General features: G+C 42.5%; 1 protein-coding gene across 1 annotated transcript in view; it reads left to right on the top strand.

Annotated features, from left to right (window-relative positions):
- The window catches only part of LMNB1 (lamin B1), a 45044-nt gene extending 38610 nt beyond the window's left edge, over positions 1 to 6434 (top strand). The window contains exons 7-11 of the mRNA XM_075931921.1: positions 127 to 352; positions 3374 to 3478; positions 3887 to 4006; positions 4669 to 4782; positions 5902 to 6434. Of these exons, the coding sequence (XP_075788036.1) occupies positions 127 to 352; positions 3374 to 3478; positions 3887 to 4006; positions 4669 to 4782; positions 5902 to 5943 (607 nt within the window). The 3' untranslated portion in view covers positions 5944 to 6434. The remainder of the gene's footprint in view (positions 1 to 126; positions 353 to 3373; positions 3479 to 3886; positions 4007 to 4668; positions 4783 to 5901) is intronic.
- The last annotated feature ends 12826 nt before the right edge of the window (positions 6435 to 19260 follow it).

Here is a 19260-nt window from a genome sequence, read left to right as displayed (position 1 = left end):
AGTCCTGTACCACCTTAGAGACTAACAAATATATATAAAATCAAGAGCTTTCATGGGCAAAAACCCACTTCCTCAGATGAGTCAAGTGTGGTGAATTGATATGTATATCTTCTTCCTCAAATCCAGGTTGAAACTATCTCCTAGCCCATCTTCTCGGGTGACAGTCTCTCGAGCATCATCAAGTCGTAGCATGCGCACAACCAGAGGAAAGCGGAAGAGAATTGACGTGGAAGAATCTGAAGCCAGCAGTAGTGTTAGCATCTCCCATTCAGCTTCTGCTACTGGAAATGTCTCTATTGAGGAGATAGATGTGGATGGGAAATTCATCCGCTTGAAGAACACTTCTGAGCAGGTTTGAAATCAAAATAATATGCCATCATTTTGTCTTTTAGGCTTCATATTATGTGCCAGAACCCAACAGTGTTGTACAAATGCATGGCTCTAAGTTTCAGCATTAAATTAATGATCCAACATGACCTCTTAACCAACATTTTGGTGTTGGAGGCATTATAACATGTGCAGCTGAGGTTCCTAAACACTTAATCATTTAAGACAGCTTGACACTTATTAATAGTCACATGTCTAGACTCTGAGCCTGCGTGTAGTAAGAAATGCTCCTTGCTTCAAAGACTTTACTATCAAAAGTGACAAGGGTAACAAAAAACCACCCCCTTCATTTACAGATGGGGGAACTGAGGCACATAGTTGAAGGTGCTATCTGTGTAGCTGTTGCTGCACTTCAAAGATGAAAGCGTTGTGGGGAGCATAGGACCAGTGGGGAACCCAGGGCTGCATGTGGTGTTTCAAAGCAGCAGCATCTGTGGAGCCTTTGGTCAGCTGGGGACTCCCCCAGCTAGCCCCGTGCTGCACACGGCGTTTCAAAGTGGCAGCGCCACATGGAGCCTGGGGTCTGTTCCCAGGCTCCACACAGCACTGACGCTTTGAAGCACTCCCTCCTCCCGCTATGCTGCCTCTTTCTGATAGGCAGCAAGGTGGAGAGGCAACTATTGAGTAGCCCATCAACTATCTGATAAGCATTTGCTTATCTGGTAGTCAACTAGTCATTCATATTCCTACTATGTAGGCACTTGCCTCAATTGCACTCATCCAGTGTCCAGCTTTCAGTGCAAAATCCTAATTTACACGGCCAAAGCCATTATTTGCACCAGTAGTTTGCTGCTGCTCAGAACTGGGAGTAAACTGCCCCAGTCACACCATATGGCTCCTTGTGTCAATACTAGAGTATTGTACTGATCTAGCTACACTGGCTAGCCACAAACGACTGAAATCATGCTAGATCCAGACTGTAGACAAGACATGCTCATGGTTGTGCAGAAAGTCTGTCAGAGCTAGAAACTGAACCTAGATGTGAGTTGCATGAGAATGCCATGTCTACAAAATCATGCTGTTTCTCTTCAAGCACAATTGCCAGAATGGTACTCAACTTGGCTTGTAGCTTAGATGTGTTTAGAATGAGTGTGTGTGCATCCAGCACTGGCACCTGATGTCAGCAATGGATCGAAAACACTTGTGCCTTCGCTTTTCCATCTTTTACATGGAGATACTCCTTTTCTCCTCCAAAGGTGTGATAAGGCTAAATACATTTTTTTTTTATAAAAAGAACTTTGAGCTTCTCTGGAAAGAGCTATAGTAATGCATAGTATTATCTTCAAAAGAGAAACGACCAAACTTCAAACTAATTACTGCAGTCTGGCCTAGTGTCCCCGTCTTCAGTCTGTTGCGACTGGATCCTGTTGTTGAGTTCCCTCATGCTTTCAAGCTACCTAGCTCTGTGGAGCATCTAGTCATTTCCTTGCTCTGAGTATGTAGGGCATGGATGAGACCTCTTGCCTGAAGCTCTTCCTTGGGACATGGAGCAAGTAAGCTCTAGCTCTGCTCAGCTGTCCTAGAACCCAGAAGCAGAGCCTGAGACTTTTGAAGCCCTCCTTAGAACTCTGCCTAGGCTGTGCACATTACCTGGGTTCTGGTTTGTCTGATTGAGATCATTGTGGTAAGAGAGCAAAAAATACAGGCTTAAAAAGCAATTTCTTAAACGCAGACTTTAATAATAAAGTAAATAGTAAAAGTCCTGATGCTCTTTCCCTGTGTTCTGTGTCCCCCTTCTAAGTCCAAGATTTCTCAATGTTTCAAGTTGGGCAATCCTGTCCTCTTTCTGCAAGTCCTTTAACTTTCATAGAACAGAACATTGCTCTCATGTAGAGCCTCTGTCCCTTTCCAGTGTGTTCCACTGGGATGCTCCAGCTCTTCCAGCAGGCCAGTGAATAAGAAATCCATTGTTTCATAAAGGTGGGCAGTCTTCTCTGTAAGCTGGTCACTTGTGCGGTTGCTCAGGAGAAATTCAGATGCCCCCCATTTGACTAGGAAAGTGCTCACAGATAGGTTTTGTATTTCTACACATGCACGTGCCTTGGTGCATGTGCCTTGGTGCATTTATTCTGCACATGGGAAAGATTAGCGGGAACATTGGTAGTAGGCCTGTGGTTGAGCCATTCAGAGTGGATATCTCAGATGATTGACAGGCCTTTGAGAGAGACTGATATCGTACCAGAATAGGACACTGTTTGGAATGCATTTCAGCATAATACAAAGTAGAATTCATAATTTGGTACGGATATATCCCACTTTGTCAAAATGACTACTTGATTATCACCCCTAAAACTCAATAATATAAATAAAGTTGCTCCATACGTTAGTCTTAGCATCTTCAGACTCAAGTATTACACTCATATTTGGAAGTTTGTCTCTATTCAGAATAAACAATTCTTTTTTTTCCCCAGAATTAAAGCTTCAGTTTTCCATAACACAAACACTGGAAATGCTCAATCATCAGAGACCATAAATGTTTGGAGTTTTTTACTTTTGGCATTGGTTATAAAAAGCCATGTTACACCAACCATAACAAAACATTTGTCACAATACCACAGTCACAGAGTACTGCTAGGGAAGTGTTTTCTGAAACAGAAAACTATCAAGTGTTCCTTGGCTTTTGAGATGATTGGACATACTTTATATGTAAAACTTTAGTTCTAGAGGGAATTACATTTTGTAATGGTGCTCAGCTTCTATATTTCACAGACTAAGCTGCAATGATAGAACCCTCAACCAATCTAACATCAGAATTATAAATCAGATATGGTGTAATGTGTTGTGGTGCAATATTGCATTCTGGAACATGAGCTTATGAGTCTGTTCAGCACTGTAGCTACATAGACTTCAAGGACAAGGTGATCACAAATACTATTATAGAATACTTTCTAAAGCTTACTGTTGGGGGTATGACTTTTTTATTTATCTTGCAGGAAATTGTATTTTGTGTAAATTGAATCTTAAATGCCTTTTCCTTTCTATATAGGATCAACCAATGGGAGGTTGGGAGATGATCAGAAAAATAGGCGACACTTCTGTCAGTTACAAATATACCTCAAGATATGTACTAAAGGCAGGCCAGACTGTTACAGTAAGTGAAATTAGCTTTGAAATTAGCTTTGATAAAGATATGAAACTGTGTGTTTGAAAGAAATACAAACATAAATAGGATAATGAGTCTTCGGTTTGAGGCATCTTGTTTTCAGAACATTTAAATAGTGCTAGCACCTGTATTGATATCATGTGCACGTTGAGCTTTGACCATGCACTTGCACATGAAGATATATACGCTTAAACCATCCAATCTGCATGTACAAAAGTGGGCTTATTTACACTAGTAAAACAGTATAAATGTGCAGAGCCTTCACTTTTAATAGGGATACATTCACCTTGTTTTCATACCTAACCCCTTTTCTCACATGCTAGCTGTAACCACAAATGTATTGTGTGACTGAGACTCATGTCATTCAGTTGTCTGTATGACTTCTTTCTCTTCCAGGTCTGGGCTGCAAATGCTGGAGTAACTGCCAGCCCCCCCTCTGACCTCATCTGGAAGAACCAGAACTCTTGGGGCACTGGCAAAGATGTGAAAGTTATATTGAAAAACTCTCAGGGAGAGGTAAAGTAGATTAGATATAATTAAACTTTCCTCTTAATTTGTCTGTCCAGTGAGAAGTCTTAAGTGTTGGACAGAAGTTGCCTCAATATAGAAGCATTTCAAAAAATGTTTGAAGATAGTTTTAAGACAGATTTCCTAGTAAGTTTGGTCTTAATGCTTGCCTCCTGGCACTATAGTGAAGCATTTTTTACTTTCTGCTTGAAATAAATCTCTACCATCTTCCAAAAAAACCCCAAACTCAGTAGCTTTGCTTATAAATGCAGTCCTCTGAATCATACAAGGCTATTCAGCTGAACATAGCTTCTCTTCTAATAAAATATTTATTGTAGGTCTGGTAAGGTGCAAGATATTGGAACTTTGGAAACACTGAACATGATCAGTTAGCTTTCAGTGAGGGAGGAAAAAATTCTTAGAGCAGGAAATGTCTAAAGGAAAACTTAGACCAAGGTCCAAAGCCACCTGAGGAACTTAACCAAAAAAACCACACACACATTTCCTAGTATGTGTTGCTAATGTGCTTAGTACAGGCATTTGAATAAAGTAGATGAGCAAGCAGAAATTCTTTGTTTCAGGTTGGAGCCATAATGGCACTTTGATTAGGAGCATCAGGTCTCTAGACTTAGAAAGTGGTGTTAGATAATAAAAAATAACTCTTATTGTAGGAGGTAGCTCAGAGAACTACTGTCTTCAAAACAACTTTACATGAAGGTGAAGAGGAAGAAGTTGAGGAAGAAGCAGTTGAAGCAATTGAGGAGGAGGATCTTTTCCACCAGCAGGTATTTTTTTTAAGGGATGGTTAATCTAATTTTTGCTTTAAAAGATGAGGCCGAGTGCATAGGCACTAAATTTAGGAAAAATTTCAGCCCGAACTCATAACCAGAACACCAGTATAGAGGCATAAGTTAGTGCACAAAAGATAATTCAGAATATGATATATTACTGTAAAGAAAACTGACTGCTGTTGGAAATACTTTTAGTTGACAGTCTGTGATTGAAACCCAAGTCTCATAATATTATTTATGGATTTCTGATGCTAATTTTTGTTGAACTGTTGGACCTTCCTGGTCTGGCACCCTCAGGATTTGAGTGGTCCTGAACGAGGGGATATACCAGACCAGGGAAGGTCCCTCCCCTCCTGGCCTAAGCTGCCACCGGTTTAGGGCTCCAGCCTGCCCCTGCTGCTGCCCCAGTCTCCCCATGGCTCTCTTCATTGCTGCCGGGATGGGAAGCTGGGGCCAAGGCTGGAGCTACGCAGCACCTGCTCTGCGGCCGGGGGCAGAGCTCAGCAGCCGCCTAGGTCCATGGCTGGGGCTGGAGTTCCACAGAAGTTTCTGCAGCCAGAACTCCGTGCCGTGCTGCCCATTCTTCCCTCCCTCCCTCCCCTGGGATTGCTGGTGCCCCCCAACATGCTCCTGCTCCATTGCTAGACCTTCCTTTTCCTGGGCTCTGTCATCCAGGAACATCCGTGAACTATGCTGCATCACGGATGTTGCTGGACCAGGGAGTCCTGTTTAAAGGAGGTATAACCAGTATGCCATTATTTGCACAATTCAGTTTCTGGGACTCTCTTATTGAGTACTTTAAAGTCCTTAATTTTAAGAGAATATAGCTATATCTTTTTACTCAGTTTGGAAAAACTAACCAAATATCTACCTTCACATTCCATAATAATTATTATTATTATTCTAACACTTGTCTTTTACTGGCTTCCTTCTTTCACTGCCTCCCCAAGGAGAGGATCCCTATCATTACTCTGTTTACACAGTTGTTCAGTTAATGTTCCCTAGTAATGACTGACTTTGTCTTAGACTATGCAAAGTATCATGTATTAAAGTGCTGAACCTTCTACTCTAGGACTTGTGTTTTGCAGAGCTAATTTTCCCTATTCCTAACAGGGAGACCCCAGGGCAGCTAACAGAAGCTGTGCAATCATGTGAATTTCTTCAGTCAACCAGCTTCCTCAAATTATGGTAATCCTTTCCTATAGAGCAGAGCCTTCTCAGAAGCACAATATTTTTGTATTTCTTTTATGTGAATTTTTAAGCTTCAAGTCTGATGGCCTTAATTTCCTTTGTCACAGAAAAGAAATTTTTTGTAAAGAAACCATATCTGTAACTCTCATACAAGGTGGGATTTGTTGACATGAACTATGTACTGTCTGAAAATGACCTCTCAATTTTTTATGCCAATCTTTTATTTTTAAAATTCTTGTTAAAAGGGAAATATGCCACTGTGTTGTGTTGTGTTTGTTTTTTAGATTAGCCATCTGCTGTTGATCCCTTTTTATATTTAGGTGCTGTCAGGGAGTGGAAAGCATTTCCAAGATGATGATTTCTTTTGTATTGAAGACTTGGTTTTTGTATTACGTAATCAAGGTTACAAAACCTTTTTTATAGAAAAGACAAGCTTTTCTTGGGGGGGGGGGGGAGGGATATCCTAATCACGTAAGCACTCATCAAAGGATGAAGGAAACAACAGAACTTGTTTTATTGGTACTTTTTTCTTTACTTAGATTCTTAACCATGGGTGGGGGGGGGATGTTTCATGTTGAACATGCTAGTTGTGATTTTAAAGATAGTGTAACTTGCTTAAAGTTTCTTATGTGATATTAACAAATAAAAAGCTGTTTTAATATGACATGTCTAGTCTCCAAAATTTTAGGGAAAAAAGCTAATCAAAATACACTTCTTCACTGGGGAATAGGCTAGATATGATGAAATGTGGAATTTAATCATAGATCACTCCATAGCTGAAATATTATGGTCCTCAGCAATCTGAAAGCTTCTCTGTTCTTACTATGCTCAATTATCCTTTTAGAAATGTACTAGGTCAAAAATTTCTGTGTGTTTATATAGACTGCAAAAACTCAAATGAGGGTTTGGAATTGCAGCATTGTGTCTGTGGTTCTCTCCCTCTCCCTCTCCTGGAGGAGAGAGCCACAAACTTGGTATGAGTTGGTTAAATACTTAACCTAGCCTCCAACTATCTATTTTAATATCCGTGTTAATGAAATTGTTACTTGTGTTGTAAAATTCATGCAACTACTTTCTAATCTAGGTTGCTTCTTGACGACAGAGGGTTCAGCTGGTCTGAGCTATCCATATAAAAAGTTGTTTGCCATTTGAGCCTTTCAGAGTAATCATAAGTATTACTGCCAGCTTGTCTTGAAATATTCCTCCAATTATGATGAATGTACTCAATGCACTTATTTGAAGTCAAAGGTCCTATTTTATTTAACCACTCATCCCCTCTTTAGTGGTGAGTGCCTTATCTTTAACTGTTCCTGCTAGTTGCTTTCCCATGAATATTTCTGGCAGTTCTCACTGTCTGTTCTTATGATTAAAAATAATTGACTTAGCCTTCAAGTTTTCATTTGAATAAAGGACTACAAAGTTGCATACTCATAAGAACTCCTTGCAATACTGTGAACAACTTTTCTCATACCAGTTGAGCATTTCTTCTTAAAACTGGCCAGAATCAAGAAAACACAGGAGTAACCTGAGAGCAAAATCAACTAATGTTTCTCTTAAAAAGTCCCAAAATTTGGGTGAATTTGGAAAAAAAAAATCAGTTTACAGTATCGACTTTTTGTTAAACTATTAATTTTGATATCCTTACTGAATATTACATAAATCTTTTTCTGTATTTTGACCAGGGGAGCTCATTGATCCCTGTTCATATTCTGTTTGTGGCTATCTTCTGAACACACCCTCTCATGTACTCTTTCCAAGTAGGAAGTGGCCATTTGCATTCTTCATCTTTATTCTCCACTTAGGGATTAAAGCTGGTGGCAAAAACTAAAAGAAGGCCAATTAAGGCCTACTCAGTATCAAAGTGGAATTCCATTCTCAATAGTGACTCTTACTAATGACTGAATTTCACATGTAGCCATCGACTCTGTTTGCAGAACATTTTCTTAATTTCAAGTTTGTAGAGTCTGTGTCAGGTGCATTCATGGAAAGGCCAATGTTAGATGAACAGGACTATAGTTAGCTTAGCTCACGGATAGGAGCTGGTATTTGGAAAATCTTTCTGTAGAGTTGAATGCTTTGCAGGTTTGTTGAATGCTCTGGTAAATCACTTTTGTGCTAAATGTCAATTTTTAAAATGCTGTCTTAAAATACCAAGTTTTTTCTTTGAACTAGGAGAGTACTAGTGATTATAAATGACCCTTCTGTGATCATGTGCTGCTAACCTTAACAATGAAACATCCTACCACAAGATGGGGGTCTTGTTACCAGAATGTGTTCTACAAGCTTTTACCACTGCCTTATGAGCTTCATAATGACTGACTTGTAAAAGTGTTTCATTCACTTTGATTGGACACGGTGAAATCAGCTTAGGAAGCAAGTTTAATTTATGCACACTGTAGTCTGTTTTTTAAAGAAGTTCTTTACTTACCATAATCAAAAACTTAGTTTTGACACCAGCGAGGTGGTTGCAGGGAAAGTCTCACATTTATATATACCCACTGCAACTTTTTTTATTTTGTGAAAAGTAATGATTCTTTTTCCCTCACACAGATGTTCCATGTATATCTTAGAATGGACTTGCATGAAAATGCATTCGACTACTTCTGTTGCTGAATTAGTCTTTTAACATGTGCGCTGATTTGGGTTAAAATGTACATGTACACCTAAGGTGATGTATTTAGTACAGGACTCTAATAATTGATTTAACTTCTGACACACTGCACAGCGTTGCATAGATTATGGTTCTTGGTACTATTTCTGAAACTTATTCTTAGATTGTTTAATTTCTGGCTTTCTATCAGACATGTTCCACTTGTGATGTGCGTAAATACATGGGTGATTTCTATTGCACAATGTTGATACTTTGTTCTCCAGTTTGTAACAAGTACAGTAAATCCTGTCCAAGGCTGACATTTCTCAACATCTCTAAGATTACCTACCAATATGAGGAACTATTCAGGGGTTTTAATTGTATATTCGCATTATAATATTCTACTGGATTTGGGCTATATTAATGCAGCCTGGTTTCTAGACAAATAGAACAGCATTCCCTGTTAAATAGCAGCTGGTTTTACTTTTCAGAAATAAGGTTTATAGTTTAAGTTCTTTTTTTAGTCTTTGGTCAGTGGTTCTTGAGACAAGTTGCATGTTCTTATTGGTTGGTTCTATAACTTCTCTAAAACCAGTTACATTTGTTCTGTTTTCAGCAAAAATAATTAACCCTTTAGCCTTTATTTTTAATACGTTGGATGGGTACTAGTAAATCATAATAAAACCAAATATACCTGTGTATTCACTCCTGTTTCCACTTGATTTGCCTCCCAGCTAGGTGGAGAAGGAGGGAAACTGGTTAAACATGTATCTGAATTAGATTTGTTCAAGCATCTGAAATGTTCAGGCATAAGAAGGTTCAGAGAAAATAAGCCAGGATTGTTTTTCAGTGTGTGCCTGAAGGCAACATCCCAGCCATCATCCTGGATCCTGCCCTTCTATTCTGCAACATAATTTTTTTTTCTCGTGACCCTGGGCATCTGTAACCTCAGATTTCTGGGTCCCCTGTACTGTGGTGCAGGGCTATACTCTTCAGTTGGTTTCTACTCCTCCATCCCACTCCCCATCCCTCTTGAGGGGACCCCTCATGTGAATCTACTACAGAAGGAGGTACAGAGCTTGTTGCAGGTGGGAAACGTGTAAGACTACCCTCTGGAAGTCCTGGGTTTTTTTTTTTTCCTGAGATGTATCCTGTACCTGGGAGACCTCAAGTATCTCAGAAAGCTGAAGTTTCATATAGTGTCCCTGGCCTCCGTCATTGCCTCCCCTGATTCAAGAGACTAGTATGCCACCTTTGACTTTAAAGGATGTGTATTTTCACTGATCTTTCAAAGACACAAATGCTTTCTCCACTTCATGGTGGGATCTATGCCTTACCAGTTTGAAGTGCTACCATTTGGCCTGGCAACCACATGGAGGGTATTTATGAAATGCATGAAGGTGTTGGGGCCTACGCCAGACGTTGGGGTATCGGTTCGTTAACCAGTTGATGTACCGACTCCAGCTATCACAATGCTGCTGTCCACATGTGAGAAGTTAGGTCTTCTGATAAATGAAGAAAAATAAACATTTGTTCCTGTATGAAAGATAGAGTTTATCGTGGCAGTCCTAGACTCCACTAGAGCAAGGGTATTGGTACTGTGAGACTGGTTCTAGAGGATCAGAGAAGTCATTGTTGGAGTCTCCACTTTGCCTCTCGTGATGGCCTGAGTCTGTTTGTGACCGCTGAGCCACATGGTGATACACATGTACGTCATCTGCCATGTAAGGCACCAAATGTGAGTGCTCCAACAATGGCTGGCTATGGTCTGCCCTATCCAGGGATCACCTGGACAGAGGGTCATCACCATACTGCCAGATGTGCTTAGCATGATAGTTAGCCTATGCCTGTAAGTCACTAATATCTGATGCTGTGGGCCTCATCTGAGCAGTGCACCACAGGGCAAGGGGGACACACAAGGTATGTGGTTTTCAGAAGAGCCCAAGTCACACATAAATATGTTAAATAGCTTGGGGCAGTTCAGGTGGTATGTGTAATGTTCCTCTCGCAGCTGTCCGGCCATGTTGGTTCAAGTGTTGATGGACGATATGGCCTCTGTTTTACATCAGCAGGCAAGAAGGAACATGCTCATCAGTCCTGTTTGGAGAAATGACATTTATGGGATTGCTGCATCTGTCATGTGGTGCCCTGAAGGCTTCTACTTTCTCCTCCTCACCGCATAAAAAACAAACAAGTGGATCACCTCAGCAGGTCTTTCTTTTCTCCCACAAGTGGTGGTTTCACTTGGAGGTGACTCGTTCTTCCAGAAGTCGGGGGGGGGGGGGGGGGGCTCCCTAAGTGGTCCTGTTTGTCATGAGACAGAATAGACCATGTCATCCCTGTGGGGTGTCAGATGTACTTTCTCAAATGCCTCTCTCTTATCCTGGTTGGGGGACTTGATGTTTGTATTCCCATCCATCCAGCTCATCAGTAGTGTCCTGTCAAAAATTGACACACAAGGCCAGGGTTGTCATTATCACCTTGATGTGGCCACATCAGCATTGGTTTGGCATGCTGCAGGATCTGGTAATAGTCCCTCAGTGAGCACTACCTGACCAACTGGACCTTCTCTATTGCAGGAACACAGTTGCCTCCTGCACCCCAATCTAACATCCCTCTACCTCACTGTATGGTTGAACCTGGAGGAGCAAGCTTGCTCCAGGGAGATACAACAGGTGCTACTGGACAATTGGAAGCCCTCTACTAGAATGACTTACCTGCCAAAGTGGATGAGATTTTTCCCTGTGGCTGTTGGAGTGTAATGTCTCCCCAGTGTGGTGCCCGTTAAATCAAGGGGTGGAAAGCTGTGATGGCTGTGAGATGGACTGCAGAGTGTGTTGGTGTTTTTCACACTAGATTTTGTCAGCTCTGTTCCTGAAAGGCCTCGAGAGGCTTTTTCCTCCTGCCAAAGATTCTGTCCCTCAATGAGACCTCAAACTGGTCCTCTCCAGACTCATGGAACCTGCTGTTCAAGTTGCTGGACTCTTGTTCCCTCGCTTGCTCACAATGAAAAGTCACCTTCTTTGCAGTAGTGATGCTGGTTACATAGATGTCAGAGATAAAAACTGACATTGGAGCTACCATATATGGCATCTCACAAGGACCAGTTGTGACCCCATCTGCCCTTTTTGCCAATAGTGTTGTCATCCTTTCATGTTAACCAGATGTTTTCCCTCCTGGTGTTTTTACCCTGAGCCCCACACCAACAGAGAGAGGTGGCACACTCTGGATGCCGGGCCCTGCCATTTTGCCGGTTGCACCAGGTACTACTGGAAATCAACCCAGCTCTGTTGCAGTTGCAGGCAAGATAAAGGACCTCCGGTGTCCTCACTAAAGATTTCCAGTTGGATCCACAAGTGGATGAGATTAACGAGGACAGGGTTATCTTTAAGATCTAGAAGTACAATGGAAGGCCAAAGAGTTTCCAAATGCATCATAAAGGTATTTTCTGTCTGCCCAGCCTCCGGTAAGGAGGCTTTCCAAGTAGGGAGGTAAGGGGTGATGCTTTACTGTTAACCAGTGGCCTGGCCAAGCTGGAGCAACCCCCAACCACTCTGTGGGTGGGAGGGTCACTCCAGCCTGACCAGGCCTACTATGCCATGCTGCAGGATCCCAGATAAGTGGTTAAATGGGTTTTACATGGCTGTTTCCAAGGGATTAGACAATCTCTTCCCACTAATCAGATGCCCTACACCAGCAGGGGACCTCAGTTTGACACTTGGAGTGTCTCACATTCCTTTGTTTGGAACATATCACAACCTGACCCTTGTACACCTGTCAATAAAAATTTCATTTCTGTTAGCCATTATTTCCACTTTAAGAGCTGGTAAGATAAGGGCTCTGATTTCATACCCCACTTTAAGAAGTTCTCTCTGCAATCACATCCTAAATTCCTGCTAATGTTATCTTATAGGTTTTCATATTTCACTTAAATTGACAGTTCTGTATCATAAATGTCTGAACAGTTTTGTACCTTAGATCCATTGCCCGTAGCATACTAAATTATCAGTCTCTTTCTGGGTCTAAAAGTGTGCTATTGAGTTTATAGGATGAGTAGCTTCAGTTTGGATTTTGTGAGAGGAGGGGGGCAAGCTATGAAAATGATGGGTCAATAATAATTTCATCCATGTGATGGCTTCAGGACAATGAAGCTACCTTAATTAACCTTTTTATTGATTGATTACTAAACACATTTTTGCCACATCATATGTAGTATTAAAACACTAGGAGACTTAATCATGGCCAGGCAGAGATTGGTCCATCATAACAACCTATTTTCTCCAAGCACTCTTCCATTATCTCCAAACTACATATCAAAATTTAACAGAATTAGACCTGACTCTTAGGTATTTCTACAGTGAGGAAAAACCAAAACCCATTGCACTGAGTCTAAAATCTTAAGATTGTGGGGCTTGCACAATAATACTAAAAATAGTCTTATGGACACTTCCACTCGGCTAGGTGAATTAAATGTCCTGGCCAGATAAAATTTTATTTGCAATAATTTAAGAAGTCTACAGAACAATATACACATCCTTATAGTCAAAAGATTTTTGTATCAACTTGCTGCATTAATCTCAGTGATGTCATGTCAGTGATGTCTTAGAACAGCAATAGCCAGTATTTGTGTGCTACCCGCTATTTGAGAACTGAGCGCCAACCTCAAGTGCCAGATCAGTATTTGGCGCTACGAAAGCATAGATTTTCTCCTTTTGTTTTTGTCAAACATCTTATTTTTTCCTATTCCTTTTCTCTCTCTAGACATGTTGATGCCACCTTTTTGTGTTTTTGTTCAGACAATTTCTACTTGAGGCTTTCTTCTCCAAATGTACGATGATACTGAATTCATTACTACTGACAGACAACTGTATAGTTATTGTTCTCACAGCAGAGGATGGAACAGACCTACATAGATCTGTTCGTACTTGGAGAACTCTAGTAGCAGGGGCCAGTCACTAGAGGGCAATATCATGCTCACAAAAGCACGATCATTAAAGCACAAGATGAGTAACTTCCTCTTATAAACCAGTCCTGTCTGCATCCCAGAAGGGAAGATAAGCTTTTTATCTTTAGCTTTTGGGGCTTCCTGCTCTATTGCTAGAGATGAGTCCTCATCAAAGAGCTGCCATGACACCTGCTGGTAAACATTTCTTGTTCTTCCCCTTCTTTATATTTGAGAGATTCTGAAACTGAAAAAGTGAGACAACTCCTCTTTCCCTTAAACCTGCTTAAGAAGGTACCAATAAGTCAACTGTTAAGAGCCTGAAATAAAAGTGGAGCAGTTATCTAGCAGCCCTGCAAAGAAAGGCAGACTGGTTGTGGAGCTGGTTTGAGAAGAAACTGATTGCTCTACAGTCTCTGGTAAAGGAAAATGCTGGAGAGGGGTGGTAGTCTTGTGTGTCACAGCCTCTGATGAAGACAGTTTACCGCTGTTCCTTTGAAACCAACTCTTACCAGTCCCTCCCTCCCTCCCATCTGTTTTTTTTTTAATGTCATTCTCTGATTGTTTGAGGAATACTGAGCATTTCTGCATAGATTTCAGGCTCTTTTTAGAAGAACAAAACCTAGGATAACTTGCTTGTGAAGCATGGCTGTAAAACATAAGCTTTAAATACTGGAGAAAATTAGTCTTGTTTATATACATTTGGTCTGTTGAAATTTTAGGGCTGGTATTTGGTCTGGAAAAAGGGAGGTTGTCATTATCCCTCATGATCATTGTCATGTGACAAGGTAGGCTTACCGCAACAAGGGTCAAAGAATGAACTTTTTTCTTTTCTCACTGTTAATATTGAACAGAAATGGCCTATGTGGCCCAAGAAATACCTTGAGAGAGCGCACTATTGGAAGCTTAAAATGTGTGCAGGCTTAAGACTAGGTATAAGAGGAAGGAATAAAACTGACTTGTGCCTGCCACTTTCTAAAATATTTTCACATGAGATTGCATTGTTGTTTGACTTCTGTTTGCCATTCATAATACTAAGTACCTTTCCTCTCTGCTAAATTTTTACTTGGAAAATGAATGAAAAAGCCCAACTCCAGGTTCGGGGTTCTAATAGTGTAGTCGATTAACCAATAAACCAATAGCTTACGGGTTAATGCTGTAGAACAGGGGTAGCCAATCTGTTCCAGACGAAGAGCCACAATAGCCGTGGAGACAGCGTGAAGAGCCACAGCAAAGTTGTTGAGCAGAACAAAACAAAAAAACCCACGCTGTACTGGGGGAAAATAGGTGCTGGTACACTGTCCCACAACTGCTTGCTCGTGCGTATGTGGATGAGTGTGCAACTTTTCCCCAGGTCTTCACAACCCTGCCTTTTATGGGGGGGCGTGGCTCAACAACTTTGCCCCGGCTCTTCAAACTGTCTTCACTGCTATTGTGGATCAGGAAAAAAAAGCACTGGGAAGGGGTGAGAGGAGCAAACTCTGGGAGGGAACTTGGGTGCAGAAGGAAGTAGAGAAGAGAATGCTGGCTCAAGAAGAGGGCTCTAGGCTGGAGAGTGTTGGGGTGCTGAGCAAGCCACAGGTTTGTGGCTGTGAGGGTGCAGGAGTTTAGGCAGGGAGGCTGGGAGTATGATGGGCTCAGGAAACAGATTTGCAGTGTGTGGATGGTGCAGGAGTGTTGTGGCAGAAGACTGGGGGTGTGGGGGTGTAGGAGTTTGGGGATGAGAGGCGCTCAGAATAGGGGGTTCCAGTGTATGATAGGCTCAAGTTTGGGACTGGGGGTGCAGGAGTGTTATGATGCTGTGGCCAGATGGGGGGGCTTGGCCCCACTTAGGGGCTTGTTGGGCAGGCTTTATTTGAGAGGGGTGGGGAACCTGTTTTGAGTCAGGGTGCACAGAAAAGTCAGTCGGGGCCACACAAGTGAGGGGCAAAAAACAACCCCTCCAAAACTCCCCAAGCCTCACTGATGTGGGCAGCGGACAGGCTGCTGGGGCAGAGTGCTGGTGGGGGCTGGAGCAGGGTACTCGGGGGGGGGGGGGGGCAGAGGGTCTGACCAGGAGGAGGGGACAGACAGCTGGGGCCAGTACTTGGGGATCCTGGGTCTCAAAAAGCACACAGGCTACTCTTCACCTCCCCATAACAGCTGGTACGCTTCCTGAAATGCCGGGTCTGTTGCTCGGTCAGGGACTTCCTTCCCCCTTGCTGTCTGCCGACCTTGGGGGTCTTTAAACTATTTGAAGGCTTCGGCCAGACTAGGGAGAGAGGGGGAGGGAGAGGGGGAGGGAGAGGGAGATATTTTTTTTTTTTAAAAGTCCCAGGAACGCATGCCAGCTCCAACTTCTCAGGAAGCACACGCTCTTCCTCTGCTTCCCACGACAGCTGCGTACTTCCTGAGAAGTTGGAGCTGGCATATAGTCCCAAGATTCCTCTTCCCTCGCCCCACCTCGCTTCTCCCCTGCGCAGGCAGCAGGGGGGAAAAAAGTCCCCAGTGGCGTGACAGACCCAGCATTTCAGGAAGTGTGCCAGCGGTTCAGGGGAGAGGAAAAGCAGCCTGCTCCGCCCCAGTCCCCCTCCCCTTCCCCAGAGCCAGGTACCTCCTCCTCCCTGCTCCTCCCCAATCCCCCCTCTTCTCCCCTTCCCCAAAGTCGCCCCCCCACATACACACGTATGTCTCCCTTCAGAAGCTGGGGCATGTGCACTGAGTGGCCGGCTTTGAGGATGTGTGGCCCGGTCTGTATGTGCAGGATATGTACATGCAGGACACAGTGAGCTAGGGGCCGTGAGCATGCATGCGGCTCATAGCGGCCTGGCAGTGAGAGCCACTGGCCTGAGCAGTTCTGGGCTCTGTCCCGGTTCCGTCAGGAGCTGCAATTTGCGGCTTGCGAGCCTCGGGTTGGCCACCCTGCTATAGAATATACACATTCTCCTCACCCCCCCCCCTTAAAATTTTTTAGCTCGCTTAGTCCTGGCTTCATGTTCTGGGTCCAGGATCTATCCCCCCACTGCAGCTCTGGATATAAAGTGTATTAGGAGCCAGGTGGGATGGCAACCCAGCTCAGTTACAGCAGCTTAGACCCCCCTCCCACTCCGAATAGGGGCTGCTGTCATCCCACACTGCTGTCTTTGTATCAGAGGCAGCAGCACAGGGCAGCTGGTCTGAGGGGAGCTGGTTTTTAAAGTGGCTCCCGTCACGGACCAGCTCCCACCTGGCAGTCCACGCTGCTGCCTCTGATACAGTCACAGTTGCATGGAATGGCAGGGGGCTCCTTGGCAGTGGGGTCGGAGTGCACTGGCTGCCGGTCCCACCCACGGGGACTATAGAATAGCTGAGTAACCAATAAGAATTCATGAGGTTAATTGACTACTCAGTTAACCAATATTTAACATCCCTACTCCAGGTGTGAGTGAAAAATGCTTTTGAGGACTATGCTGGTGCCAGCCAGAGGAAAGAATGAGGTACATTGAATAAAATAAAACCACTCTTCTTATTGTACGGAATGTTTATTTTTTACTTTACTGGGTCTGTTATAGCACCATGGAGTCTTGTTGTGCTGTCGTTAGTTTTGCAAAGTGTAGCTAGTGCCAAAGATCTTATCTCCCTTCAGAAACAAAATTGAGTTTGTTGCTATTGTTCAATAATTTTTATTGATAGACAAAAATCAAGTTTGAATTTACATAAATCCAAACAGAGATTCAGTATGAAAAGAAAACTTGCTCCTAGAGAAAGAGGAAGCAGAGCTGGTCAGTAAGATTTTTTTTTTTTTCTGACAGCCAGGACTTGAGCCCAGAGAGGAAGGTGGACATGTGCTAGTAGCACTCACCCTACTGCCTTGCTGAGTGAATGGGAGCAAGGCATTTGAATGTGGTCTTCTGGTGCATGTAGAAAGCTTAAGTATGTCATTGGCATGGATTCATTAACTGGGCTGTGGGATATAATCACCAGCCTCCTCCTCCAAAGATCTCTACTGCACTCTTGCATGTTAAGTTCAAAACAAATATCTGCATGATAGGAACCCACCTTTTTAGTGCCATTGGACTACTGTTGCCATAGCCTTAATTGTGCTGTTGCACTAAAGTATTAAAGGTAGACTGAAGAACAAAAATGACTTTCAGATGAGTGATCTTGTTTCTCTGTGAAGGGTAAAGTGTGATGGATAGACAAAGTTGGTATTTGATTACAGAAAATTAGGCAATGATGACTGTAGTTGTAATACCCCTGGAGGTGCTGACTGCTAAATGGAATATTAAAACAGGTTGCAGATACCTCTATAAACTGGAACTCTGGTCCAGCAACATCCATGGTATGGCAGGACTGCAGGGGCGGTGTGTGTGTGTGTGGGGGGGGGGAGCCAGTGGCCTAACTGGACTTGGGGGTGAGGGCAGGATGTGGGAAGTCTGGTGCATGTGGACCTGCAGTGCTGGGAGTCCGTGGCGGGGACAGGACGCCTGGTGCTTGACCCAGCTGGGCTGCCAGGAGAACTGGGAAGTGCAGTGGGGCAGGGAGCCAGAAATGACCTCCTTTGGGTCAGCAAAATCCCTTATTGGACCTGATTGGTCATGGATCTTTACTTGTATCACTGGAGTTAAATTTTCCCGTTGACAATATTATACTTCCAAATACATGAGAACTGAGACTGCACAAAGCATGGGTGTGTTGGTTTTCTTTTCCCCCTCCTGGAACTTTGTATTTAAATAGCTGTCTTGGCTGACAACATCTGCATCAGCTTGATCCATCACACACACCAGTTCTTCCAGAGTAAGAAACAAAGCTGATTCTAGAATTACCCTCTGTCATGTTCTAGAAATCTTTATTTTAAAATGACAAATAAGTTACTTGTCACTAGCTTGCTAGCAACTTGTAAGCATTTAATAGGTTTTTCTTATTGCATAATTTGAGAGCTAATAATCTGAGTTGGTGAATTAATCAAAAGTTTAAATATAAAAATAAAGGGGATGGTTGAGAGCAGGAAATACTACCCAGAAGTACAACTTAATATTCAGGTTCAAGTTGTCATAATAGCATGTAGTATTCTATATCGTATAGAGTCTTAGTCTCAATGCTACGAGAGAGTTTATATACTCACTGCCTTTACCTGGCAAGCAGAAAATTCAGCATTTCAACAGTAATGCTAATTGTTATGCGAGACGTGTCTAGGCTTCCTAGGAAATGTCTAATCTACTAATTTATTATGCATGCAAAGTTCCCCTTACAAAATTAATAGGGCCAAATTTAGTTCAGAGGTAAATAAATGGTAACACTCTTTAGTTACACCAGTGTAACTTTAGTGCAGAATTTGGGGCTAATTTGCTCCTCCTAAATGAAAAGGACATAACCTTGTAACTGAGGTGGGGAAAGTGGGGGGTGGGAGGGGAAAAGAAGTAAACTGCTTTATGAAATATGTTGACTAGGAAGACTATTGCAATAATCAGAGATACTTGTTTTTCTCAAATTTTGCATTTTTTTTCTTCTGAGGGGAAAAAAAACCTCTCAGATATTTACTACCAAACAAGAAACTGAAGAGAATATTTTCTAATGGATTTGTATGATGATAAAAAGTATGCCCATTTGTAAAACTCACCTTAAAAACATCATAACCCTAGTATAAAATGCCCTTTAAATAAAATTAAATGTAGCACAATTTCCTTCTTGTACTGCCATCTTCTTTGAGTCAGGAAAATAAAAATTCAGCTCTGTTTCCTGTCCACATACCTACAGAAATAATACTGTAGAAACAAAGCACTCTTAAAAC

Source organism: Pelodiscus sinensis, chromosome 6 (assembly GCF_049634645.1).
Source record: "Pelodiscus sinensis isolate JC-2024 chromosome 6, ASM4963464v1, whole genome shotgun sequence".
Classification (NCBI taxonomy): Eukaryota; Metazoa; Chordata; order Testudines; family Trionychidae; genus Pelodiscus; species Pelodiscus sinensis.
The sequence above is the reverse complement of the archived record's forward strand: the minus strand, read 5'-3'. Positions and strand labels throughout refer to the sequence as shown.